General features: G+C 63.8%; 1 protein-coding gene across 1 annotated transcript in view; it reads right to left on the bottom strand.

Moving 5' to 3' along the window:
- KIF21B (kinesin family member 21B) overlaps positions 1-20,932 on the bottom strand; it is a 37,320-nt gene extending 16,388 nt beyond the window's left edge. The window contains exons 1-17 of the mRNA XM_053913169.2: positions 20,733-20,932; positions 10,398-10,620; positions 9,974-10,156; positions 7,990-8,139; positions 7,769-7,903; positions 7,514-7,681; positions 7,310-7,425; positions 6,650-6,845; positions 5,554-5,743; positions 4,829-4,892; positions 4,513-4,731; positions 4,161-4,251; positions 3,679-3,796; positions 2,735-2,926; positions 940-1,139; positions 502-609; positions 147-215 (exon numbers count right to left, since the gene is read on the bottom strand). Of these exons, the coding sequence (XP_053769144.1) occupies positions 147-215; positions 502-609; positions 940-1,139; positions 2,735-2,926; positions 3,679-3,796; positions 4,161-4,251; positions 4,513-4,731; positions 4,829-4,892; positions 5,554-5,743; positions 6,650-6,845; positions 7,310-7,425; positions 7,514-7,681; positions 7,769-7,903; positions 7,990-8,139; positions 9,974-10,156; positions 10,398-10,620; positions 20,733-20,773 (2,463 nt within the window). The 5' untranslated portion in view covers positions 20,774-20,932. The remainder of the gene's footprint in view (positions 1-146; positions 216-501; positions 610-939; positions 1,140-2,734; positions 2,927-3,678; positions 3,797-4,160; positions 4,252-4,512; positions 4,732-4,828; positions 4,893-5,553; positions 5,744-6,649; positions 6,846-7,309; positions 7,426-7,513; positions 7,682-7,768; positions 7,904-7,989; positions 8,140-9,973; positions 10,157-10,397; positions 10,621-20,732) is intronic.
- Positions 20,933-21,701: the final 769 nt, after the last annotated feature.

Below are 21,701 nucleotides of genomic sequence, written 5' to 3'. Positions count from 1 at the left end.
AGAATGAAGAGTGTGGGCATTGGGACCAGGGCCTGCGGCCTGCTCCCCATCCTCAGCCCAGGCCACACCTGCATCTGCTGGAAGGCTGGGGGGCCCCAGGCCACTCGCTGGGGGAGGGGAGGTCCTCAGGAAGGGGCCTCGCTCACCTCCTGGGTCTTCCTCCTCAGGACCAGTTCCTGCTGCCGCTTCTGGGACTCCAGGGCTCGGATCTGAAACTGCGGGTGCAGAAGAGGGCCCACCGGCTCAGGGCCGGGCCGGCTCGTAGAGGAAGCCCGGCCTCGAGACCCCACCTGCTGATCTGACTCGCCCGGGATCTAGGCCCCTGTCCCAGAGGTCACAGCAGCCCCCTTCTCCGCCACATGGGCACTTCTGTGGCCTCTTGGCTGGTGACCTCGGGCAAGTCCCGGCCCTTCGCTGCGGGGCCCGGCCCCTGCTCTGCGCAGCTCAGGGCTGTTCCAGGAGCCTGCAGGATCCGGCACCCGGGGGGAGGGGCGCCCTCACCTCCTGTCGCCGATGCTCCTTCTTCAGCTGCGCAATCTCCCGGTTCCTCTTGGTCTCCATCAGCCGCCGTCGCTGCTGCTCCTCCCGCATCTGCTTCATCAGGGCCACCTGGGACAGGCAGAGGGGGCGGCGGGACAGGGCTGAGCAGGCGGTGAGGATGCTGGGTGGGCCACGGGCAGTCTCTGTCCCCTCTCCTCCGCAGGGGCTGAGCTGCCCCATCTCCTGGGCCACCCTGCCACGGAGCAGTCTTCCCGCTGGCCCCGCGGGGTCCGGCGCTGGCCCCCACTGCTCCGAACGTGATGGGGCTTCCCCAGGGGGCAGTCTGGAGCAGGATTCCCTGGACAAGCACCCAGGCCCAGGCCAGGTCATCCATAGGGACAGAGTGACTGCCGAACGCGGGAAGTGGACCCCAGGGCAACACCGTGGCCGGCCGCCCACCTTGGCCTTCTTCATCTCGGCCACCTCGGCCTGCAGCTTCTTCAGCTCCCTCTCGTAGCGGGACTGGTTCTTGAGCAGCCGTGCATGCTCCTTCTGGGCAGCCTGCAGCTTCTGCAGGTCCCGGTGCATCTCGCGCAGCCTCTTCTCATAGTCGGCCTTGATCTTGTTGGCCTTCTCCTCGGTGTAGCACTCCATGGTGCCTGGGGCGGCGAGACAGGCGGCGTCAGGGCCGTGTCCTCGGGGCCCCGCCCCAGGCCCCTGCAGGACCACTCTCTGCACCTGCTTTTTGATTTGGACAGTGACGGGGTCAGGCTGGAAGACACCCCGGGACCTTTCCGCTCAGCATGCCACGGACTTGGACTGGTGTTAGCATGTTAAGCTTCCCGGGAGGGTCCTGACCCAGGATTGGAGGAAAGGGCCAGGCCAGTCAGAGGGTTAGGGTTAGAGACAGAGCGATGGGGGCCGCAGCCAAGGGAACAGGCTGACCTGCACCCCTGACCCCCTCCTACTACGCCTCGGACCACCCCCAGGGGAGTTACAGCCACCTCAGGGCCCACCCCCACCCCTGCAGCCTTCCTCCTAGCAGGTGTCATCCTCCTCCTTCCGGATGCTCACACCCCAGCGGCATCATCGGGCCTCCCCTCGCTCCACACCCCTCACCAGTCCATCCACAAAGCCTGTTTCCCGCTTCAAACGACACCCACAACTGACCACTTCCCACCACCTCCCGCCCAAGCCGCCTTTCACCAGGTCCCTTGTCACAGCGCCCAAACGGGTGCCACGCTTCCACGTTCATTCCCCCCAGCCAGCAGCCCGAGGGATCTTTTCAGAGTGCTTTTTAAATTCACATTGAGCCCTTCTCTCAAAAGGCCACGCCTTTCTCACCTCCCTCAGAAGTCAAGGGCACGTCTTCACCCTGACCGACGTGACCTGAACCCACGTTCTTCTCTGACCTCCTGTCTTGCTACCGTCCCCTCCCACGGAGCTTCAGCCAGTTGGTGCCCTCAGCCTCCCATCAGCAGCCAGGCAGATTTCTGCCTCAGGGCTTGGCGCCTTCTGTTCCTTCTGCCTGGAATGCCCTTCCCTGCACTCATTCTGCTCAAGCCCCGTGTCATCTCCTCATCTGTGCAAATGTCACCGGCTCCGGGAAGACTTCCAGGACTGTCCTTCTAAGACTCCAACCCGCCCTCCTTCCCTGCTGTATTCTTTCTGTCACACTTATCACTGCCTGACACGCTAGGGCTCTGGGATTCGTCTCACTTCTGTCTGTCCCACTGCCAGAATGCTCACTCCAGGACCCCAGGGACCTCACCACCCCAGTTACTGCTGTGCCCAGGACAATGTCTCCCCGCGCTGTGTTGATTCATTCAGCAGACGTTTGCTGAAAACGTGAGTGAGGGAGCGAGTGAGCGAGTGAACGGGCTGGAGAGCAGCGTAAGGAAGACGATGTGGGAGCAGCGGGCTTATAAATGGGTTCAGAGGAAAATACCCCAGGTACTGAACGCAGGAAAAAAGGTGGGAAAGTGCCCTGTTTGTGTGCCTGGGGACATGATGGACTCTAATACTTAAGATGATAGTAAAATAATAAAAATAATTTAAAATGTGGCATAGACCTGGGGTCGGACAGAAGAACCCTTTGACTATGGGCAATGTCCAAGCCCCACTCCCGGAAATCAGGTAAATCCCATAGACACCAGCCAGGGGATGGGTGGGGCTTTGCACAGGGTACCGCCCACAAGGGTGGTGGGTGGGCCCAGTGGGCGGGGCCAGAGGAGGGCGGTGGGCGGGGCCTCACTGAGGTTCTGCAGCACTCGGTCGCGCTCCAGCTGGGTGTCCCTGATCTTGTTCTGCAGCAGAATCAGCTTCTCCTCGTACTGGTGCTTGAGCGTCTGCAGCCGCCGCTGGCTGTTCTCCAGCTCGTCGATCAGCTTCTGCTTGATCTCGATCTCGCAGGTCAGGTCGGCCAGATCGGCCTGATAGTTCACCTCTGTGGGGCAGACACCAGCCCGCCTGACCCAGGGCGCCAAGGTGAGGGGCGGGGGCGGGGGGCCTGGGGATGTCCGGGGTCAGGCGCCACCAGGCGATGACCCGAGGCTGGAGGAAATGACACACCCGAGTGGGTAGGTGCTGCCAGATGGGAGCACAGTTACGAGCAGCCCACGAAACGCAAGGCCAGGTGGGAGGTCCAGGCATTCCCTGCTCTGACCCAGGGGCCACTGTCTTCCCGTCTGGACGACCCGGGGGGCAGCCTGGGTGGAGGTGGGGGAGGGAATGGGGCGCACCTCGCAGGGCCCTGGATTTAAGACGACATCAGGGCAGAGCTGAGGGGGCCGGAGTCCCCCGTGGAGGGGACCGCAGCACCAGCTAGACCTGCCTTCCAGGCCCAGCCCTGTAACGCCCGCACGTGGAGACACGCTGTCCCCTGTGAGCCCGCCCTTCCTGGTAACGTGGGGTGAGCCCCCAACAGTTCGGGGGTGCAGGGGCCGGGGAGGACTGGGAGAGCCAGGCTGCCCAGGCGTCAGGCTGCTCAGAGCCCGGCAGGCAGGCGCCGCCCGCGGGTCCCAGCCGCTGAGCTGCTGTGGCCCTTGATTTCACATCCGAGGCTCTGGGCCCCGGAGAGCCACTGTGTCTGAGACCTGACACCTCGGGGGCCTGTACCCACCCCAGGGGCATCCGGCTCAGGCTCCGCCAACCAGGAGGTGCCCTGAGTGCCCCGAGGGCCCCGGTGGTCACACGCACCCTTCCCTTCATTGTCCGAGTCCGAGTCCACCAGGCTTTCGTCGCTGCCCGAGTCCTCATCCTCGTCCTCATGCCCTTCCTCCTCCTCACAGCCACTCTCGTCCGGCTCTTCCTCCTCCTGGGCACCAAATGCCATCAGGGTGGGCTGACGGCCCCCCTGCCCTCTGCACGAGCTGGACCCAGCCTCAGGGCTGCAGGGCGCCCAGAAGCAGAGGCCAGTCCGGACCACACCGCAGGCGTGTCAGGAGGGTGGGGGACAGGGTGGTCTCACAGGGCCCTTGGGCCCAACCCCCCAGCAGCCTGGGCAGAGCCCTGTGCGGCACTGGGATGAGGTAGGAGACTGAGGCATGGAGATCCCCATGGTAACCAGGCAGCCTATCGTGAGGCAGACCAAGCCTCTCCCCTTGGTGCAAAAGGAGGCAATGGGCCCCTCCCAGCAGAGGTGGGGTGAGCAGGAGCTGGGGAGAGGCGGGCGGGCTCACCTCCTCCACCTCGTTGTCTTCATTCTCATCTGTTTCCTCACTGTTTTCCTGTTGGAGTTTCGCCCTCTTTTTGAAGGCCTCCTTCTCTGGGCTGCCCAGGAGCGAAGGGGAGGCCGGGTTAGGGGACCACACCTATCTGAGAAGGGGGGCGGGGTGGGAGAGGCCAGTCCTGCCCAGAGGTCAGAGGCCCACCCAGAGCTAACTGGAGGCTCTCCACCCTCCCTCTCCCTGGGGAGGCTGCAGTAGAAATGGGGGGGCCTCTGCCCAAAAGGCCAGGCCAACTTGCTCAGGGAGTCGCCGGGTAACCCTGGGCAGCATCCTCCTGGGGGGCCACCCCAGGGCGCTCACTTGCCTCTTTCTCCGCTGCCTGATTTCCTTCTTCTTGAGGCGCTCCAGGTCCTGCTTAGCCCGGCGGATCACCTCGGAAGCATCCTCCATGGAGCTGGCTGGGCTGCCGCCAAAGCCCGGAGCCACCGGAGAAGCACCCAGGGAGTAGGGACCCCGCGCCGAGGCCCGAGAGAGGCTGCGACGCAGGGACTCATTCATGGCCTCACTCTCCAGGAGCTTTGTCCTGCGGGGAGGCAGTGGGTGGCCAGCGTTAGCTGGGTCACCCTGGCCTGGCTGAGCCCAGGGCCCCCAGGTATCCCGGGTGTGCCGGGCTCACTCACCGCAGCTCCTCGATCTCCCGGATGTAGCTCTGGATCAGAGCTCCGATGGCCTCATTGCCATCACCTGGGGGGGAAAGTCACAAAAGGACCTTCAGCTCCAAACCCGTGGTGGCCTTGCCTCCATGCCCCCCGCAGGGCCACACACATGGGCCTTTTCCAAAGAGGGGTCTGTGTTCGAGAAAGGCTGTCCTGTGCACAGGTCTGCACGAGCAGGTCAGTAACAGTGAGACACTGGACCCAACCACCGGAGTGGGTGGTCACCACGCACAGTTCTTTGCCACCACAGACAGGGCACTGCCATTTACAAAAACTGGGTCGTTCACAGGTTTTAAAGCACAACGCTGGGCAGAAAGTGGACATCGTGGGACATCTGAACTCCGGTACAGAGAAGGAGAGACTGTTTCGTCACCATGCATGTGTGAGTGTGTAGGGAGGCACACCCACCCGGGGAGCACTCGGTCGAGGAGCTGCTCCCGGAGGCTCCAAGCAGCAGAGCCAGAGCTGGGTGGAGAGGGCAGGGAGAGAGGGTTAACCTCCCACTGTTTGTGTGCTTGTGAGTCACAAAAGAAGTCACAAGTGACTGGCAGGAACGCACAAAGGAGCCGATCTGTGAGCCTCTCGGCTGCCTGGCCCGGCCTGTCCCAGCCCGCCCCACATCCTGGCTGCGGGGCGGAGAGGGAGCCCTTGCCCACCAGTGCTCCAAGCCGCCCGGGGCACCGACTCACCGGCCTTGGCCAGCAGCAGGTTGGCCTCCTGGCTCATGAGCTGGGTGACGCGGCTGTTGATAGCGTCGATGGCCTCCTGCATGGCCTTCACCCGCAGGCGCAGGGCCCCGTTCTCCTTCTGCAGCATGGCGTTCTCCCGGAAGAGGTCACTGTAGCCCTCGCTGCCATCCTCCCCAATCACCCTCTTGCCCTGGGAGGAGGGGCAGCGGGGAGCAGTCAGGTGCTGGGGCCCCGGGAGAGGGGAGGGGCCACTTGCTTTGGCCCCTGCCCCAGCATTCCTAAGACACAGCCCCTGCCTCCCATGCTCGGAAGCTGTACGTGGCTCCCCGTGACGACAGGAAAGTCCGAAGTTTGGGACCTGCCCTCGCAGGCCTCCTGCTGTGCTGCCTTGACCTTCCTTTCCTTGGCTCCCCTTCCCACCCCCACACTCTACCCCGAGGGCCAGACCCAAGGGGCCCCAGGCAGGTGGCGCAAATGAGTCAGTCAGTCTGGGTGTCCGACAACAGGGAGCGGTGGGGATTGGAGCGAGCAGAGTGCCACACTCCATCTGAGAGGGGCCGCCGCTGTGTCCCTGCAGCCAGCTCTGTGCCCCATGTCGGGGCAGCTTCAAATGTTTAAAGAGAAACAAAAACTACCCAATTTAAAACAAAACAAAAACAGAAACTAAGTCACATTCTTTTAAAGTCAGGGGCAAGTCAAACCAAACCCCACTTGTGTGGCAGCCCCAGGCCTTGGGCCACCCACCAGTGACCCCTGCCTCCGTCTCAAGGAACAAGGCACGTCCCCCAGGGCACCCATTTTTTTCCATCTCTGTTGCCCGTGCGGGGCACGTTCTCATCCTACAAGCCTGCTCCACTTGCTTTTGCTGACATCTCATTCATTCTGCAAATTCCAGGTGAAAAGCCTCCTCCTCCATGAAGCCCTCTATGACCAGCTGAGGAAGTAGGGCCAACCCCCTCCTGGGCCTGCCCCGGCTCCACCCACTCTCCTCCCCATCATGCGCCGCGGTCTAGGAGACTCCTCCCGGCCACACAGCAAGCAGACAGACGCCGTGCAGAGCAGCCGCCCCGCACGAGGGCGTGCGAGGCGCGCTCACCGCCTTATACTCCAGGAGCTCCATCTGCAGGCGCGCGACCTCGGCCCGCAGCGCACCGATCTGCTGGCTCGTCTTGTCCTGGTTCACCACCACCTTGTTCTTGATGTTGCGGGCGCGGTTGGCGTACTTGAGCGTGTTGAGCGTCTCCATGAAGTCCCGGTCCGAGGGGCTCACGCAGGCGATCATGATGGTCTGGCTGCGGGGCGGGGGGTGGAGTGAGCGTCCAGGGGCCCAGCCGCTCCTCCCACCCCCACCCCGGAAGCATGCATGGTCTGGGAGCGGAGCTCCTGCCACACGCCACCCCACCCGCCCCCTGCGGTAACTCCCGGGGACCTGGACCGCCCCCAGCGCAGGGAGCGAGTCCAGGTCAGCGCCAGAGTGCCGGCCCGCATCTCCTCACCACCTCACCACCTCACCACCTCCCATCTCTTGCCCCATCTGGGCTCCCTCACTGCCTTTAGGACTGTGCCCCCCTGTTGTACAGATGAGGAAACTGAGTCCCCCATATTGGCCAAAGGTCATGGGTATCTCAAGGCGCCTATGGCCCACACAGCCCAGAACGGAGGTGTCTCCTTGCTCTGGGGCCTTCACACTCGAACCCTCGATCCTGTTTTCCTAGGACACCCCACCTCCTGCCCCTCCCTGGGCATTGGTGAGTACCTGTTGCCCCCGAGTGAGTCCTGCAGGAGCCGAGTGAGCTTGGAGTCCCTGTAGGGCACGTGGACCACCTTCTTGCTCTGGTCCCCCAAGGCACTGATCACGTTGCCCAAGGCCAGCTGCGAAGACAGACCCCGGCACTGGAGAGGCACTGGGAGGGCCGGCACAGTCCCTGAGCCCTGGCGCCTCCCCTGGCCCTGCGCCTACCAGGCCGCAGTTGATGGAGATGCCCTCCTTGGCCCGCTCGCCGGTGGCCCCTGTCCGCTTCAGCCGCTCGGAGCCGGCCAGGTCCACAAAGTGAAACTTGGCCGTGAGTGTCTCGTACTCCCTCCGGGGTGCCGCGCCCTCGGGAAGCCCGGGCACTGTCTCCGTCACCTGCAGCGGGAGGCGGTGGCTGGCTCGGGGCTCCCAGCACCTGCTGCTCCCTGCGCCACTCCCTCCCAGGACCCCCGCGCTCCTCACCAGCTCGGGCTGGGCGCAGACCCGCATCTGGCAGACGTGGATGGTAAAGATGGCGTGGGAACGGGAGCTCTGCACGTTCATCTGCGTGCTGGCCGTGGTGCGGGAGAGGGCGCCCTGCCGCAGGCACTGGACCAGCTGGGACGGGAGGCGGAGGTGAGGGCCCGGACAAATGGCCCTGGGGCCGCCCCTCGTGCCCCAACCCCCCCTGCAGGCTCACTCACCTCCTCCTGAGAGTTGATGAGGCGGGACGTGACGCCCGTGGTGTAGATGCCGCCGTTGGCGTCCTCGTGGATCTTGATGTTGGACTTTCGGTGGCGGGCGTCGGGGTCCCGGGTGGCATCGAACAGGTCCAGGATCTCCTCATTGTAGAGCTGTGTGGGGAGGGGACAGCCGCTGGGACCTTCTCCTGCCTGTGAACCCTCTCCCTTCTGCGGACATGGCAGCTGCAGCTCGGGGCAGCCAGCTGCTGGCCAGCCCTGGTCCCCTCTGGCTCCTGACTCTACCACCTTTCTCCTGGACAGGGGTGGGTGGGGGCATCTGGGTCCCGGGTAGGATGGTGCTGAGGCTGCCCCTCCCCCAGCAGTTACGGTGGAACACTGGGGACCCAAACGGGACAAGGGGCCTCAGGTCCTACATATAGATGAAGAGATGCCTATGACTTGGGCAAATCCTATTATGTGACCGCCTGGGAAAGACAGGGTGAGGATGCACTCCCAGATTTGGGAGGGGAAGCAGAGCCTGGGGGGTCTAGGTGACGACCACCTCACGGTGGGGGAGACACCTGTCTGCGTGCCCTGCACTCAGGGGGGAAGGAGGCTCAGCCTCCCGGGGAGAGCCTGGTGAGGCCACGAGGGGCGGGGGCCTGGCCAGGCCCAGTCAGCCGGTTTCCGAGTGTCTCCGCCTCAGACACACCTGTGTTTGGAATCGCTAGCAGGGGAGTGCCACCTGCGGGAGGGCTGGGGTGCTCAGCTCAGCAGGCGGGGCATTGGGGCTGGGTGTGGGGGGTGGGAAAAGGACCGGGCAGCTGGGGCAGCAGCCAGCAGAGCCCTGCAGGGGGAGGGGCGGGCTGCTGTCCTCCAGACATCCGAAGCTCTGATGGCCTCACAGGGACAGAAATACGCACAGGAAGGGGAAGAGGAAACGGAAGGGGGCTGGTGCCATGGTGTCTGTCTGTCAGGACGGACCTGGCACCATTTAACCCCTTGTGGTCCACCCTGGGACGTGGGTTTTCTACGAAATGGCCTGCCCTTTGGGGATCTCCATGGCGACGGGACAGAGAAGGGAGGAAAACGAAGAGATGAGCTTATACAGACTCTCATCGGTGGGAAAGACAGACACACACACACAGAGGAAGTCTCTGTATCCAAAAGTCCGGAATGACGAAAAGGCAAACGCAACACAACAAAACCCCACAAGGTGGCCCAAGGGAAGGGCAGCCGCCCTGTGCGCTTGGGAGGGAACGATTGTGGGGCGGTGGGCAGGGCTGGGGCATGGCGACCGAGAGCCAGCTCCCCGCAGAGGACGACCTGGGTGCAGGCAGAGCACAGGGCAGGTGGGGTGAGCACTCGGGCCAGGGGATCTCTGGGCTGGGGTAGCAGATGCTGAGAAGCAGAGCTGCCTGGCTCAGGTGTCCCAGAGGAGGACCCTGGGCAGGTCCACTGGAGACCACTATGGATACCCTTTGAGAAGCCCCTCTCCAGGCCCCAAAGCCCCTGGCAACCTGACATCTCCCCGAGGGAGGCAGGCCCTTCCCGGAGGATCTTCCTTCCTGGGGTCAGAGAAGACTCAGGGGATCAGGTGGGGCCTCCACCAGCAAGGGACAGGGCAGGTTGTCTGGAGGCTGGGAGGCCAGAAGGATGGGTGGGAACCCCAGTTCTCACTACGTGCCAGGCATGTACTTCCTCTCGTGGTCCCTAAGGAAACGTGTGGTCACCCCGTTGTGCAGAGGCCTGAAGTGACTCGCCCAAGGTCAGGGTCTGAAGGGATCCCATTGACTCAGGCCCCATCAGACACAGGGAACTCCCTGACAGTCCACCCTGTGGTCTTCCAGTCCTCACTTGGATACTTCCAGCAGCGGGGAACTCATCACCTACAGATGCCTCCAGGGCTCCCCGGCCTCCTCCCACCACTCTGGAGGACGGCCCATCTTCTATGGTTTCCCGGTTCCCAAGTGGCCCCCCTGCCCGCCCTGTGAGGCCACGGCACCTCCAGGAACTGAGCGCTGACTTTGAACTCCGGCTCGGCCACTCCCTGCTCCTGTGCCCGCTGCTTGCGCTCAGCAATGCCCCCAAAGAGGTGTGCGATGGCCCTCGGGATGATACCCTGCTCCTCCTCAGCCGTCACCGTGTCGAAGCCGGTGCCCATGGTGTAGGTCTTCCCGGCCCCCGTCTGTGTGGCGAAGATGGAGGGACGTGTTAGCCAGTGCCCCCCATTCCCTCACCATGACCTGCCACCTGGTCCCCTGCCCCATGAGAGTCTCGAGGCCACACCCTGGGGCTGTCATTCTGGCTGGTAGCCCTCCCTCTGCGGCATCCTCGGAGGACAGCACACCTCCACGGCTCTCAGGTGGGGCTCTCGCCCACTGCTGGGGCGGCAGGGCTGGTGCAGCCAGGGGGGTGGGGGGGCTCACCTGCCCGTAGGCCAGCACTGTGGCATTGTAGCCCTCGAAGCAGCCCTCGACCAGCCTGCGGACGCAGGTTGTATAGATGTGCTCCTGCCAAGTGTCCAGGTCGAAGACAAAGTCATAGGTGAAGGCCTTGTCCTTCCCCAGAAGCACCTGGGGCTCGCCCGGGGTGACGGAGGTACAGATGTGACAGCCCTCGATTTTCTCCTTTGACAGCTGCGGCCGGATCCTGCCGGGGATGGGGGGGGGACAGAGAGCCGGGGTCAGCCCTCTACCCTGGCCCCTGCAGAACCCCCACAGCTGGAGGAGAAGGAAGGAAGCTTAGGAGCGCCCCCCCAGAGGGCAAAGGCAGCTTTTGTAAAAACACCACAGTAATAGTAATAACATCAACACCGCCCGCATCCACGGCTGCCCACGTGATTGAGCTTTCTGTCAGACCTGCATGGAAAGGGTTTTCATGTGTTCATGTTAATGCGTGTGTTTGCCCGAGGCAGGTGCTGTCCGCTGGATTTTACAGGGGAGAGAGCGGGATTGAGAGAGTTTGAGTGACTGGTCCGGGTTGAATAATGCAATGTGACCCCAGGCCAACCCCAGGTCTGTCTGACCTCACGGCAAGGGGCCAGGTTGGGGACTCAAGGAACAGGCCCGGCCACTCCCAGGGGCTCAGCTCTCCAGCTCAGAAGCCCTTCCCCTGTGCTAGAGCCTGGCAGAACCTTCTTGGGAACCAGCTCTGGTTCTTCTTCAGGAGCCCAGGGGGCCAAGCCAGTGTAGTCCTGCAGGACCAGGCCGAGGCCAAGCGCGCTGGAAAGGGCAGGGACCCCTAGAAGGGACACCTGGCCTGCCGCCACAGGAGGGGCCCACACCACAGATCCCGGCCGGGGAGGGCTCCCCTGGAATAAGGTAGAAAAGCGGCAGCAGGGCTGAGTGGGCGTCAGCGGTGGACCAGGCTGTCTCCATCCAGCCTGGCTTCCCCCGTGTCTTCCCAGCAGCCATTGCCATGACGATGTCACCATGGCAACCAGAGGTGAATCAGTGAGCATGTGCAGGGATTGGCAGACAGCACCTCTCAAATGCCTAAAGTAAAGGGGGATGGGCTGGCGCTAACACTCCTGGGCCCATCAGAGCCAGCCCTTCACTGTCAGCACACTCACACAGCGCCCCTAGTCAGGCCCTGGCTCCCTAAGCCAACGCTCACCCCAAGAAGGACCGAGAGAGACGCTCCAAGGGCCCAGGGCTGCTGGCCACAGAGCCAGGGCTTCCCGCCATCCTGTCCCTGCTCCGGAACACTGCCAGCCACTCCGAGCTCGCCCGAGCCTGCCCCTGCCCTGTGCTTTGGGGACGGGGAGGGGGAAAGCCTTGGGGGGTGGGGGTGCGGGTCCTGCGGGCCCAGCTCTCCCACGAAACATGGCCTGGGTGTTCGCAGAAGCGCTTCCCCTCAGACCAGAACGGGGCCCCTTGGGTCAGGGCTACCCGAATGGACGGCAACAGGACGGAGGCCCAAGGAGGGTGCACGCCTACCCACCCGGTCCAGCGGTTCCGGGCCAGCTGAAGCTAGAACCCAGCTTCCCAGGATCCCCCAGAGTGGTTTCCTCTCATCAGACCAGACAACTGACCAGCCAGCCAGACGCCAAGGCCAGCACAGGCTCCTCCTGCATGGCGCATGGCGGCGGCCGACACCCATGGGCTCTCTCTGTGTGCGCCAGGCAGAGCGCCCCACAACCTCTGTTCGACCTAGAGGAAGTGAGGGGCCTGGCAGCCCGACAGCGGGGGCATGGGGGCTGGAACCCGTGTGTCTGCAGCCCATCAGTGGCTCCGCTCTGCTGTGCTGCTGAGGGGCAGGCTCAGCGTCCTCTGGGGACGGACGCGCACATGCCTGGGACAGAGCCCGCAGCCACCTGAGCAGCCATGGCGCCGAGCACAGGCCCAGGCAGGACCTGGAGCTCTGGCCCTCGGGCTGGCTCTGGCCCGCGCCTCTGGGACTCAAGACCAAACACATCCAGCCCCCGGCGGCCTGGTACTGCAGGTGAGTGGGGCCCGGCTGGGCAGCCCCGGGGACCCTGTGGCTTTGCACCAGCTCCCAGGACACCCGCGCCCCCACCACCATCACTCGGGCTGCTCTCGATGGGAGTTCTGGATCCAGTTCAAAGACCATTTAATTACCCTGGGCTGCTGGCAATGCTGGCGATTGGAGGAAATCGAATCAGGGTCCCTGGACACTGGGAGCAGCGGGAGGGGCAACCGCCCTGTCCATGCGCTGTGCAGTGCTGGTTCTTCACCAGCAGCCCCCATGCTGCGGGGTTGCCTGCCTGGCAGGAAGGGTGGGGGCAGTGTGGGAGGGGACGAGAGCAGGGGATGCTGGGATGTTAGGGTCCGGGAGCGGTGGGGTCTGTTGGAGACTTCCCCTGGGACCCTGCCATCCCATGTGGGGTGCTCTGCAGTCAGACAGAGCCGGCCAGCCTCACACCAGCCCATTCTAAGCACCAGGGTGCTGTGCGGGATGTAGATGGGTGAGCGACGTCACCCAGAGGAAAGGATGCCGGCTGGGAGACGGGAGCCGTGGCCGGGGAGAGGCACTGATTCCCAATGCGGCTGACCTGGACACGGGAGAGAGTGCCTGTCCCGGAAATGGGGCTGGAGGGGTGACTGAAGACGGAAGCAAAGGAGAAGTGAGGTTCCGGGGAGATTTCTACGCTGGTGCTGGGCCAGGTGTGTGCGGCGGACCGCCTCTCTCAGCCCCGCCCTGAGCGGGGGGGCCTCCAGAACCCGTTTATCACTCGTGGCCCTGCTCCTCCCTGGGAGTTTGGGGAGTTGGTGCGGAAGCCCATTCACAGGTTGTTACAGGACAGACCCAAGGAGCTGAGGACCAGACCCAGGACTGGGGGGCGAGGGGAGCGAGGCGCTGGCTGGCCTCAAGCTCAGTTTAAGGGGGCGTGAGAAACTCCAGGATGAAGGTCAACTATAACTTGATGTAGCGTTTGAGAACCTCAGATTGGCTGACTACGGCCCGTGGATCTGCTCCCTGCTTTTCTCAGGGAGGTTTTCTGGACCAAACCTCCAGTCTCATTTTCATCCAGGACCTCCTGAAGCTCATCTCAGGCCTCTCCCCCGAGCCCCACCCATCCGACGCCTGCACCCCTTCCTGCAGGGAGGCAGCCTGACGGCCCTGCTCAAAAAAGCCCGGAACCTCCCGGAACAGAGCCTGGTCTATGTGCCACTTGGCACCGGCAGCCTGAGCATGGTGGGAGCCGGGCAGGGACGCGGAGAAAGGGCCAGAGCTTTTCAGTGGCAGGATTTGGCACTGGGCTTCCTCTGTTCCTGGCTGAGCGGGAGCTGGCCGCTGTGGTTAGTGATTCTCAGACCCACCCCCCACCGCCCCAGAAACAAGCACACTGCAGGGATGAGACTCAGGGCCCACCCCCCAGCTCGGAGCCTGCGGGAAGAGCTGAGCTCAGCTATTCCTCGGGCCTCCGGGAGCCACGAGGACAGGGCAGGAGGGAAGGACAGAGGAGACAGGGAGGAGGCGGCCAGGGGCACAGAGAGACAGCCAAGGAGAAAACTCCCTCAGCAAAGGGTGCCCAGAGCTCCACACCCAGCACCGGGCAGGCTGGGGGGCGAGGCCGGGATCAGCTCTCTTCCCCTCCACCCTTAGTGACAGATACACAAAGACAGCCAGTCCCGGTCCCCCAGGCGCCACCCAGTGACCTTGGGCTCCTGGGGGTTTGCTCAGCATCTCAGGTGAAATTAGTCCCACCGCTCAGCTGGCAAGGGCCCCTCCCTTGTCTTCTAACCGACCTGCCCCCAGTCTTGACCCTGAGCTCCTACAGGTGCAGCCCAGGGGGGGAAGAGTCTCGGGTCCCACCCGGAGGCTGTGATATTAAAACAATGAGCCAGGACAACAGTGGTGTGTGGTCTGGATTCCTGACCCTTTCTCGGCTGGCACCTGAGACCCCACACCCCTCAACTCCTTCATCTCCCCCAGTCACAGCCGCACCACTCCGGAGCGGGGCCGCCTCTCTGCCAGATACTGTGCCCAGCTGCTTCGCACAGGGCACGTCATGGCACAGCCGTTTAGGTGTAAGGCTGGAGTTTTTGCCCCTGACTGAGCGCTCAGCAAAACTAAACAACTGGTCAAGGCCACACAGCTAAGAAATAACAAGGCCTTCCAGGCAGACGCCTCCAATTGCCATCAGCCCTGAGGCTGGCTCCAGGAGGAGAGCTGGGGAGGGCCCACACGCGTGTAGCTGTTCACGCATGAGGCTGGCTGTTCATGTGCGAGAAACGTGCACCTCTGGGACTTCCAGGTGGAGAGACACCCTCTCAAAGGCTGGGAAAAGAACCCGAGACCTGGGCTGGAATCGCCCCTCACCTGGCCCAAATAACCAACTAGTCTCTTTGGAAACAGCCCCAGGGGAGAGAGCCTGTCTGTTCTTTTCTCCTGTGGGACCCTGATGCCTGTCTGAACCCAGAAAGGGAGCCCCAGGGGCCAGTGGGACCGCCCAAGAGGAGGGCCATCACCCTGTCTCGGGGTGAGCTGCCCTGAAGACTGAGGGACAGAGCAAACCCACACCCAGCCCACTGGCAGCCTGCAGCTGAGCTGTGGAAGGCCCACTGTGAAGGGGTGTGTGTGTGTGTGTGTGTGTGTGTGTGCGCACACACATGGCAGGGACTCGAGCAGCCCCGTGACCTCTCATCTGCCTGTCACACTGAGTCACGAGCCACCACTGTGACCTGCCACAGAGGAGCCAGATCAAAGGGGAACTGGGCCACAGCGGGGGGGATTCAGATAAGCCAGCAGAAAGAAAGAGCTTCCTCCCGGCACACCGCTGACCTGGGAAGGGGTGCCTGGCAGTCTGCAGTCTCCTTCCTCAGAGTCACAGTCGCCCACGGCCCTGATGGTTTGGAGAAGCCGTGTCCAGCTCGCTTACACAAGTGAACCCCTGGAATGTGTCAGGACGACCCCCATTGGGCTGAGGCTCTAACACGCCCGACGCCACACGACTGGCGGTGGTGGAGATGGAATCCCAACCCATCTGTGTGCAAACCTGCAGCGACGCGGAGGGGCCCTGCGCCAGGTCAGGCAGGGCGGCTGCAGAAAAGTGACCCCTGGAGAATGTCCAGACCGGTACTGCCGGCAGCTGCCACCACGCTAGGAGGGGAGCGCAGAACTGGGACGAGGAGGACCAGGAGGACGAGGAGGCGGCTGCCGCTGAGGCAGGGAGCGCATCCTCCTCCGGCTGCCCGCCCCGTGTGGCAGCCCGCCAGCCCTGGATCCCCGCTCTCCCAGGGGAGTCTGGCTCACAGACACCGCAGCTTTAAGTGGACTTAGCTCAGAGAAGGCATCTTCCCACAGAGGCCAGGCCCCCTGAAACGGGGCGGGGGGTGAGGTCTTCTGTGGGGTGCTGGCCCTTTAGCTGCAGGGCTGCAGTGTGGAGAGAGGCAGCCGGAGGGTTCCTCTCTGGGCCTCTCAGACCCTCCCCACCCACCCAGCAGAGGCTGCCCTCAGTGAAAGGACCTGGTTGGCTCTGAACCCCAAACAAGAAGGCTTTGTATTGGGGGGGGTCAAAGGGCACGGGTTAACGAGGTCCTGGCAGGCCTGGTAGAAGAGTCTGTCGACCCTCTCTGCCTGAGTCCTGCCGCCGAACACGTTCGTGAGAGCACAGGGCGAGGGTGCAGACTCAGGGAGCCTGCGGTGCAGGACTGTGACCCCACTTCCCTGGGGCGAAGTCCTTGACCTTTCTTTCAGTTCACCCAGAGTCATGGCCAGGGACAGGCAGTCCGCCAGGGAGGGAACTGGAGGACCTCCTGGTCCACGGCCCCCAGTGATCCCAGCCGTCTGGCAGGGCACCCCCAGAAAGGCTGGAACAGGCAAGGGGAGGAAGCGGACCACCCGAGTGGAGTGACAGGTCAGCAGCAGGGACCTGGATAGACCCCAGCCTGCCACACAGGCGGCCCGTCTGACTCCTCTATGGCCAGGCCCGGGAAGAGCCGAGGGAAGAGTCAGGGACCCTGCTCCACTCTGCTCCAGCATCCTCGGCATCACGGCCCCACCCCCACCCCGGCATCTGGCAGGGGTTTCCCATGACCTCCCCGGAGACAGAGCTGCGGAGTCAGGCTGAGCTGGAGCGCCCGGAGCCACGATGGCATCTGCATCTGGTGGGGACAGCTCGTGGGGACTGGGCCCTGGAGACCATCTCTGCTGAGGAATGCAGAGCAACAGGCTCCTGGCTGCGGGCGGCCGGCTGCGGGGGGCAGGGAGCCTCTCCCCGCCACCCTGGCCAGGGTCTTGGGAAAGGGGGATGGAGGCGCACGTGCAGGGAAAGGAGAAGCTCCCTGGACACAGGGAGCAGGGGCGTTAGGAGCTGGGACCACGGTGGGGACAAGCAGCCTCATGCGAAGCCGCTCCACAAAGGGAGAGCCTCGACCACCAGGCCTCACCACACACCTGCATGGCTGTCGGTCTCCAGAGCACCGCCCCATGGGCACTCAGACAGCCACGCGCAGTAGGGCAGCCGTGCGCAGTACAGCATTTGAAGAAACTGAGGCACGAGACTCGCAGCAGCGAGCAGCACGAGGAGGGTGTGCTTGGAAGGGACTGTGCCCCGGACTCAAAGTCAGCTCCTCCCTCTGCAACGGCAAGAACCTCAGGTACCTCCCGGGGCTCCACTGGGGTGACGTGGGCACACACCTGGCACAGAGGAAGGTTCTGGAAATAACAGCGCTTAGCCACCTGAGGTTCAGAGTCCTTTCCCTCACAGCAGCCTCCTGCGATCAATCCACTCACGACTGGGGGTGGGGGTGGGGATTCTGCATCTCAGCTGACAGTCACTGCAGCTGAAGCCACAGGGCTGCTGCCCAGATAGCCTCGTTTCACTCCTACTGACTCCTGCGGAGCCCGCCAGCTGCCCCATTCTGCGGTGGGTAAAGCGGAGGCCCAGATGGCCCAGCCCTTTGCCCCCAGAGCTGTAAGAGTGTGGGTGCCGCTCCCCCGGCCCCGCCCCACCTCCCCAGAGGGTTCGAAAAGCTCCAACCAGCCAGGCTGCCGGGTAGGGGAGGGCACGCGGCTTCCGGGGCCTGTGGTTACTCTAGTCCACTTCCTCGTGATGACATAAACCCTGTTTCTACAGCAGGAGGCCACCACCAGGGCCTTGGGTCTCCACCCGGCCCCCAGAGGTCCTGCTGGGGCCTGCACGGGGCACAGGTGGCCTTGCTTGGGGCTGATTGTTGGGGGGCCCCCACCCCCACCCTTGCACACTCCTTTGTGTCTCCTTCAGCCTCTGCCCCATGTCACCAATTCTCTTAATTCAAAATTCAGACGGATACTCTGAAGACTTCAGAGCGGGGGTAGCTAGGGAGAGATGGCAGCGAGAGAGCCCAAGGGGGACAGGGCTGACATGCTCTCAGGGTCCCTGGGGTCCCCTTCCCAGTCCCTGCTCCGCCCTGTGGTGTCCATGAAAGGCTGTGGGCTGGCCGAGGTGCCTCCCCCTCCCCCACCGACCGACCAACCGACTGGGAAGGAAGCTTAAGGAAACTGGCGGAGATAAGGGTAAGGCCATACTGAGGGCGGCCCTCAGGGAGGGGGCTCAGAGCTGGGGCCTTGGAAGAGTCTTCAGTAAACACACCGTATACTTGGCTTCCTTCCCCAATTTGAGCTATGCCAGCTTGCATTTCCTAACAGCTTCCCCCTCTACCCGCCCCCCCCCCCACCAGTCGCCCTGGTGTTGCTGGCGGGGGGAGTGCAGGTGGCAGCTAAGGCTCACCTCTCTTGCACACCCCACCCCCAGACGGAGGCCAGCTCTAGGTCCTGATCCTGCACGGGGATTAATGGACGAGGGGATGGCAGGCAGGCTGCCGGGCCGGCCTGGCAGTCTCAGTGCAGACAGTTCAGGGGCAGAGGGACCAGACTGCAGGGAGGCATGCGGTGGGGTGGGGCATCTGGGGTTGGCTCACACCTGGACCTGCCCTACTTTCCCACAGCCCAGGACATGAAGGCTTCTCCCTCTGGCCCTGCCCCAGCCCAGGCTGCCCTGCAGTGACCTGCTACAGCCAGCTTGGACCCTGTCTCAGGAGCTTCCCGGCCAGCAGCCTGGGCACTCCACGCATCTCCCCTCAGCTAAAAGCTCCCCTGCTCCCCACCACACACACACAGGGCAGCCCAAGTCTGTCTCCTTGTCTCACTCCTGGTCTCCCGGTCCCAAGAGTTGGACCCAGGGCTCACAGCAAGTGATTCTCCTGGGGACTCAGAAAGCACTTCAGTTAGACACAAGAAAGGACTTCCACAGCGTCAGAGAGACAGCGACACCCGGCACTGGCAGGCTCTCAGCAATCCCAAGTCCTTGGTCCTTCCCACTCCACTCCGGCCCATGACCCAGCCCTGTAGTGGCGAAAGAGACTCCTGGGGGTGGGGGTTGGGGCTAGAAAGAGATTCAAAGGCACGAGGGACTGCCCCCTACACCAGCCCTATCCTCAGCTCTCTGATTAGAAGCCTCCTTCTGCCCAGGCACTGTCCGCCTTCCACGGCTGGCTGCCCGTTGAGGTCTGGCGTGTGCTGGGCACTCCTGCTGGGGTGCACGGGGCAGTGGGGTGGGGGGCCTCACCCACCAGGAGCCCTGAGACATGGTGATGCTCAAGTCTCCCCACCCCTCCACCCAGATCAGCAGCTCAGGCAAGGAATGGGGCACCCGGATCTCCCTGCGAGACCCGAGGGGGAAGCAGGGAGGAGCGGGGTGCAGTGGGCAGGCCCAGCCTCCTTTCTGTGGAAAGCGTCCCAGGGACCTGGTGGTGGTGGGGAAGGGACTCCAGCGAGTCCTCACTCCTCTACACAAAGTGCCAACCCCAGGGGGCTTTCCCACTTCCAGCCGTGCCCCAGTCCAGCCTGGGGACCCTGCCCCGGGGAGGGGGCTTTGTTTGGCTCTCCCCTGCAAGATGGAGTCTAAAGGAAAGCCCCCACGGTGGGGCACCCCCTGCCCAATCCTTCCCAGCCGTGGTTCCGTGGGGGGGGGTTGCCTTTTCCGTGCACTCAGACTTCCCGACCCGCAGATGCCACATTTACACTTCTCACCCACCCCACCACCACCCAGGCACCTCCCTCCCTCGACCTCTCCGCTTCCTGCTGCAAAGTCAGCTCTGCAGCAGCCTGGCCCCACCCGCCGGCTAGCCCACCAGGCACCTGCGGGCTCCCCTTTGTCTGTTAGGGCCAGCAAAGCAGAGCTCAAGGGGTGCCTGGGTGCAGCCTGGTGCACGGTTGGGGATGCCTCCGTCTCCCTCCCTGGACTGCAGAGCCCGGGAGCCGTGCCCCCTTCTCTGGGCAGCAGAGGGCTGGCGAGGAGGCTGAGAGCATGTGCCCTAGGGCAGGAGGAGGGATGCCTTTCCAGAGCCGGTTCCAACCCTGTCTAGGTGACCTTACTGGGCTCCTGGAATACGGGTCACCTACCACCTGCCTCAGATCCCCACCCTAAACCTGGACCCCAGACCTCCACACATCACGCAGGGCTGGGCATGGCTGGACGCTCCTGTCCAGCATCCCTGCCTCAGTGGAGCAGTCCCCAGCAGCCCTCTCCCACCCACCAACCCCTCTCCAATGGACAAACCCAAAGCAAGAACAGTGAGAGGGGGTGTGGTGTCTCCACCCAACAAAGGGCACCGGTGGCTCAGCTCACCTTTGCAGTGTTCCCTGACCTGCACCTGTGTGTCCCGCCCCGTGGAAGCCCCAGCCGTGTCCTGTCCCCACCTCCAAGGTCAGGGCATCACTTCAAACCCCAGATAAGTCCATGCAGCCCTCCCCGGTCCATTTTATCACAGCGCCTGAGCAGCGTACGCCGGGCACACCCTCCTGGCCTCTAGCAGTGGAACCCCGGGGACATCTTTTCCTCTGTCCCCAGTCCCCCTGTCTGCTTGGGGCAGAGCCAGCAGCCTCCTCTGCCTCCCCACTGAGGCAGGGACCGTCCCAGCCCTGCACTGATCTTTGTCTGCAGGCTTGGGGGGAGGGGGTTGCTGCCAGCCCGGCAGGACCCAAGGCAGAAACAGCCCACTAAGGTAGATGAGGGGAAATTTCCCCCCAACATCCCGGTATGAGACAGCAGCCCCGTGGGGAGGCGAAGAGGAAACACACAGACTCTCAGCCTGGGCCAGCCCTGGGTGTGAAATACCGGATTTCCTTGTTTATTCGATTTTCTGATTATTAAGGGCTCCCAAGAGGGGCCCGAAATTACCACCCAAACAAAGCCACCTTCCAAGAACCCGCGGGTCCACGCGGCCCTCCCTTCGGGCGTGCGGGCTCCGGACCCAGCGGCCCCGTGGCCACGCGACACAAAGCCCGAGCCCCTCGCGCCCGCCGTCCCCTACCTGACGGCCACCTTGACGCAGCAGTCCCCTTGGCCGGCCATGGCCCTCGGGCTCCAGGGTCTGGGCCTGGATCTGGGGCAGGGGTCCTGGGGCCACTGCCCCAGGCAACGGCGGCGGCCAGAGCGAGCACCGCAGGGGGGACGGCGCGGTACCGGCGCACACACCTCCCGCCCGAGCGCACCGCCCACCTCGCTGCCACCCGCGCGCACAGCAGCGCGGACAAAGGGGGCGGGGGCCGGCCCGGTCCAGGCCCCGCCCCGAGCTCAGGCCCAAGCCACGCCCCAGCCACGCCCCCGGACTGGATGACCAATCGAGGGCCGGTGCCCGCAGCAGGGGTGGGGCTGGAGCATTTAAAAGGACCTCTTGGCGCGCGTTCCCCCGCGTGCTGGGGGCCGGCGGAGTGGCGGACCCGGAGGAGGATCCACGCACGCTGAGCAGACAGCGCCGGAGCCTTGGCCTGGAGGGGACCCCGGTTTCATAAATGAGGAAACTGGGACTCAGAGAAGGGAACTGCCCAAGGTCACAGCGAGTTAGTGGCTAAGCGTGGGTAAGAACCCAGGTCTCCAGGCCGACAGCTTCCCTTCCCAGCACGCACAGCGACCTGCCCTTGGTACGTGAAAGCCCCAGGAAAGCCCCCCTTTATTCCAGTGAATCTGCGACCTTCACTGAAGGATATTCGGGCCAGTGTTTAAGACGCCTTCCAGCTCAACCCTGCAGCATCATAAAGCCCGTCTTTTGGTTAATCCCTGGCCAGGCGCCCTGCCCTTCTACCAGACCTTTGTGACCCACAGGGGGTCGCCACACTCCGCTTGTTGTGACCTGGGGGGACCGGCTGGGGATCCGTGTGGGAGGCCTGAGCTGCCCTGGGGACAGGAGGGAACAAAGGGGGCACTCAGCTGACACCTGGGTGGCGGCTGGGGGGCGAGGTGGGTGGGGGAGGGGGAAGAGCGCAGCTGCCTTTCTGTGGGC

The sequence above is a fragment of the Desmodus rotundus genome, chromosome 10, assembly GCF_022682495.2.
Source record: "Desmodus rotundus isolate HL8 chromosome 10, HLdesRot8A.1, whole genome shotgun sequence".
NCBI classification, from domain to species: Eukaryota; Metazoa; Chordata; class Mammalia; order Chiroptera; family Phyllostomidae; genus Desmodus; species Desmodus rotundus.
The sequence above is the reverse complement of the archived record's forward strand: the minus strand, read 5'-3'. Positions and strand labels throughout refer to the sequence as shown.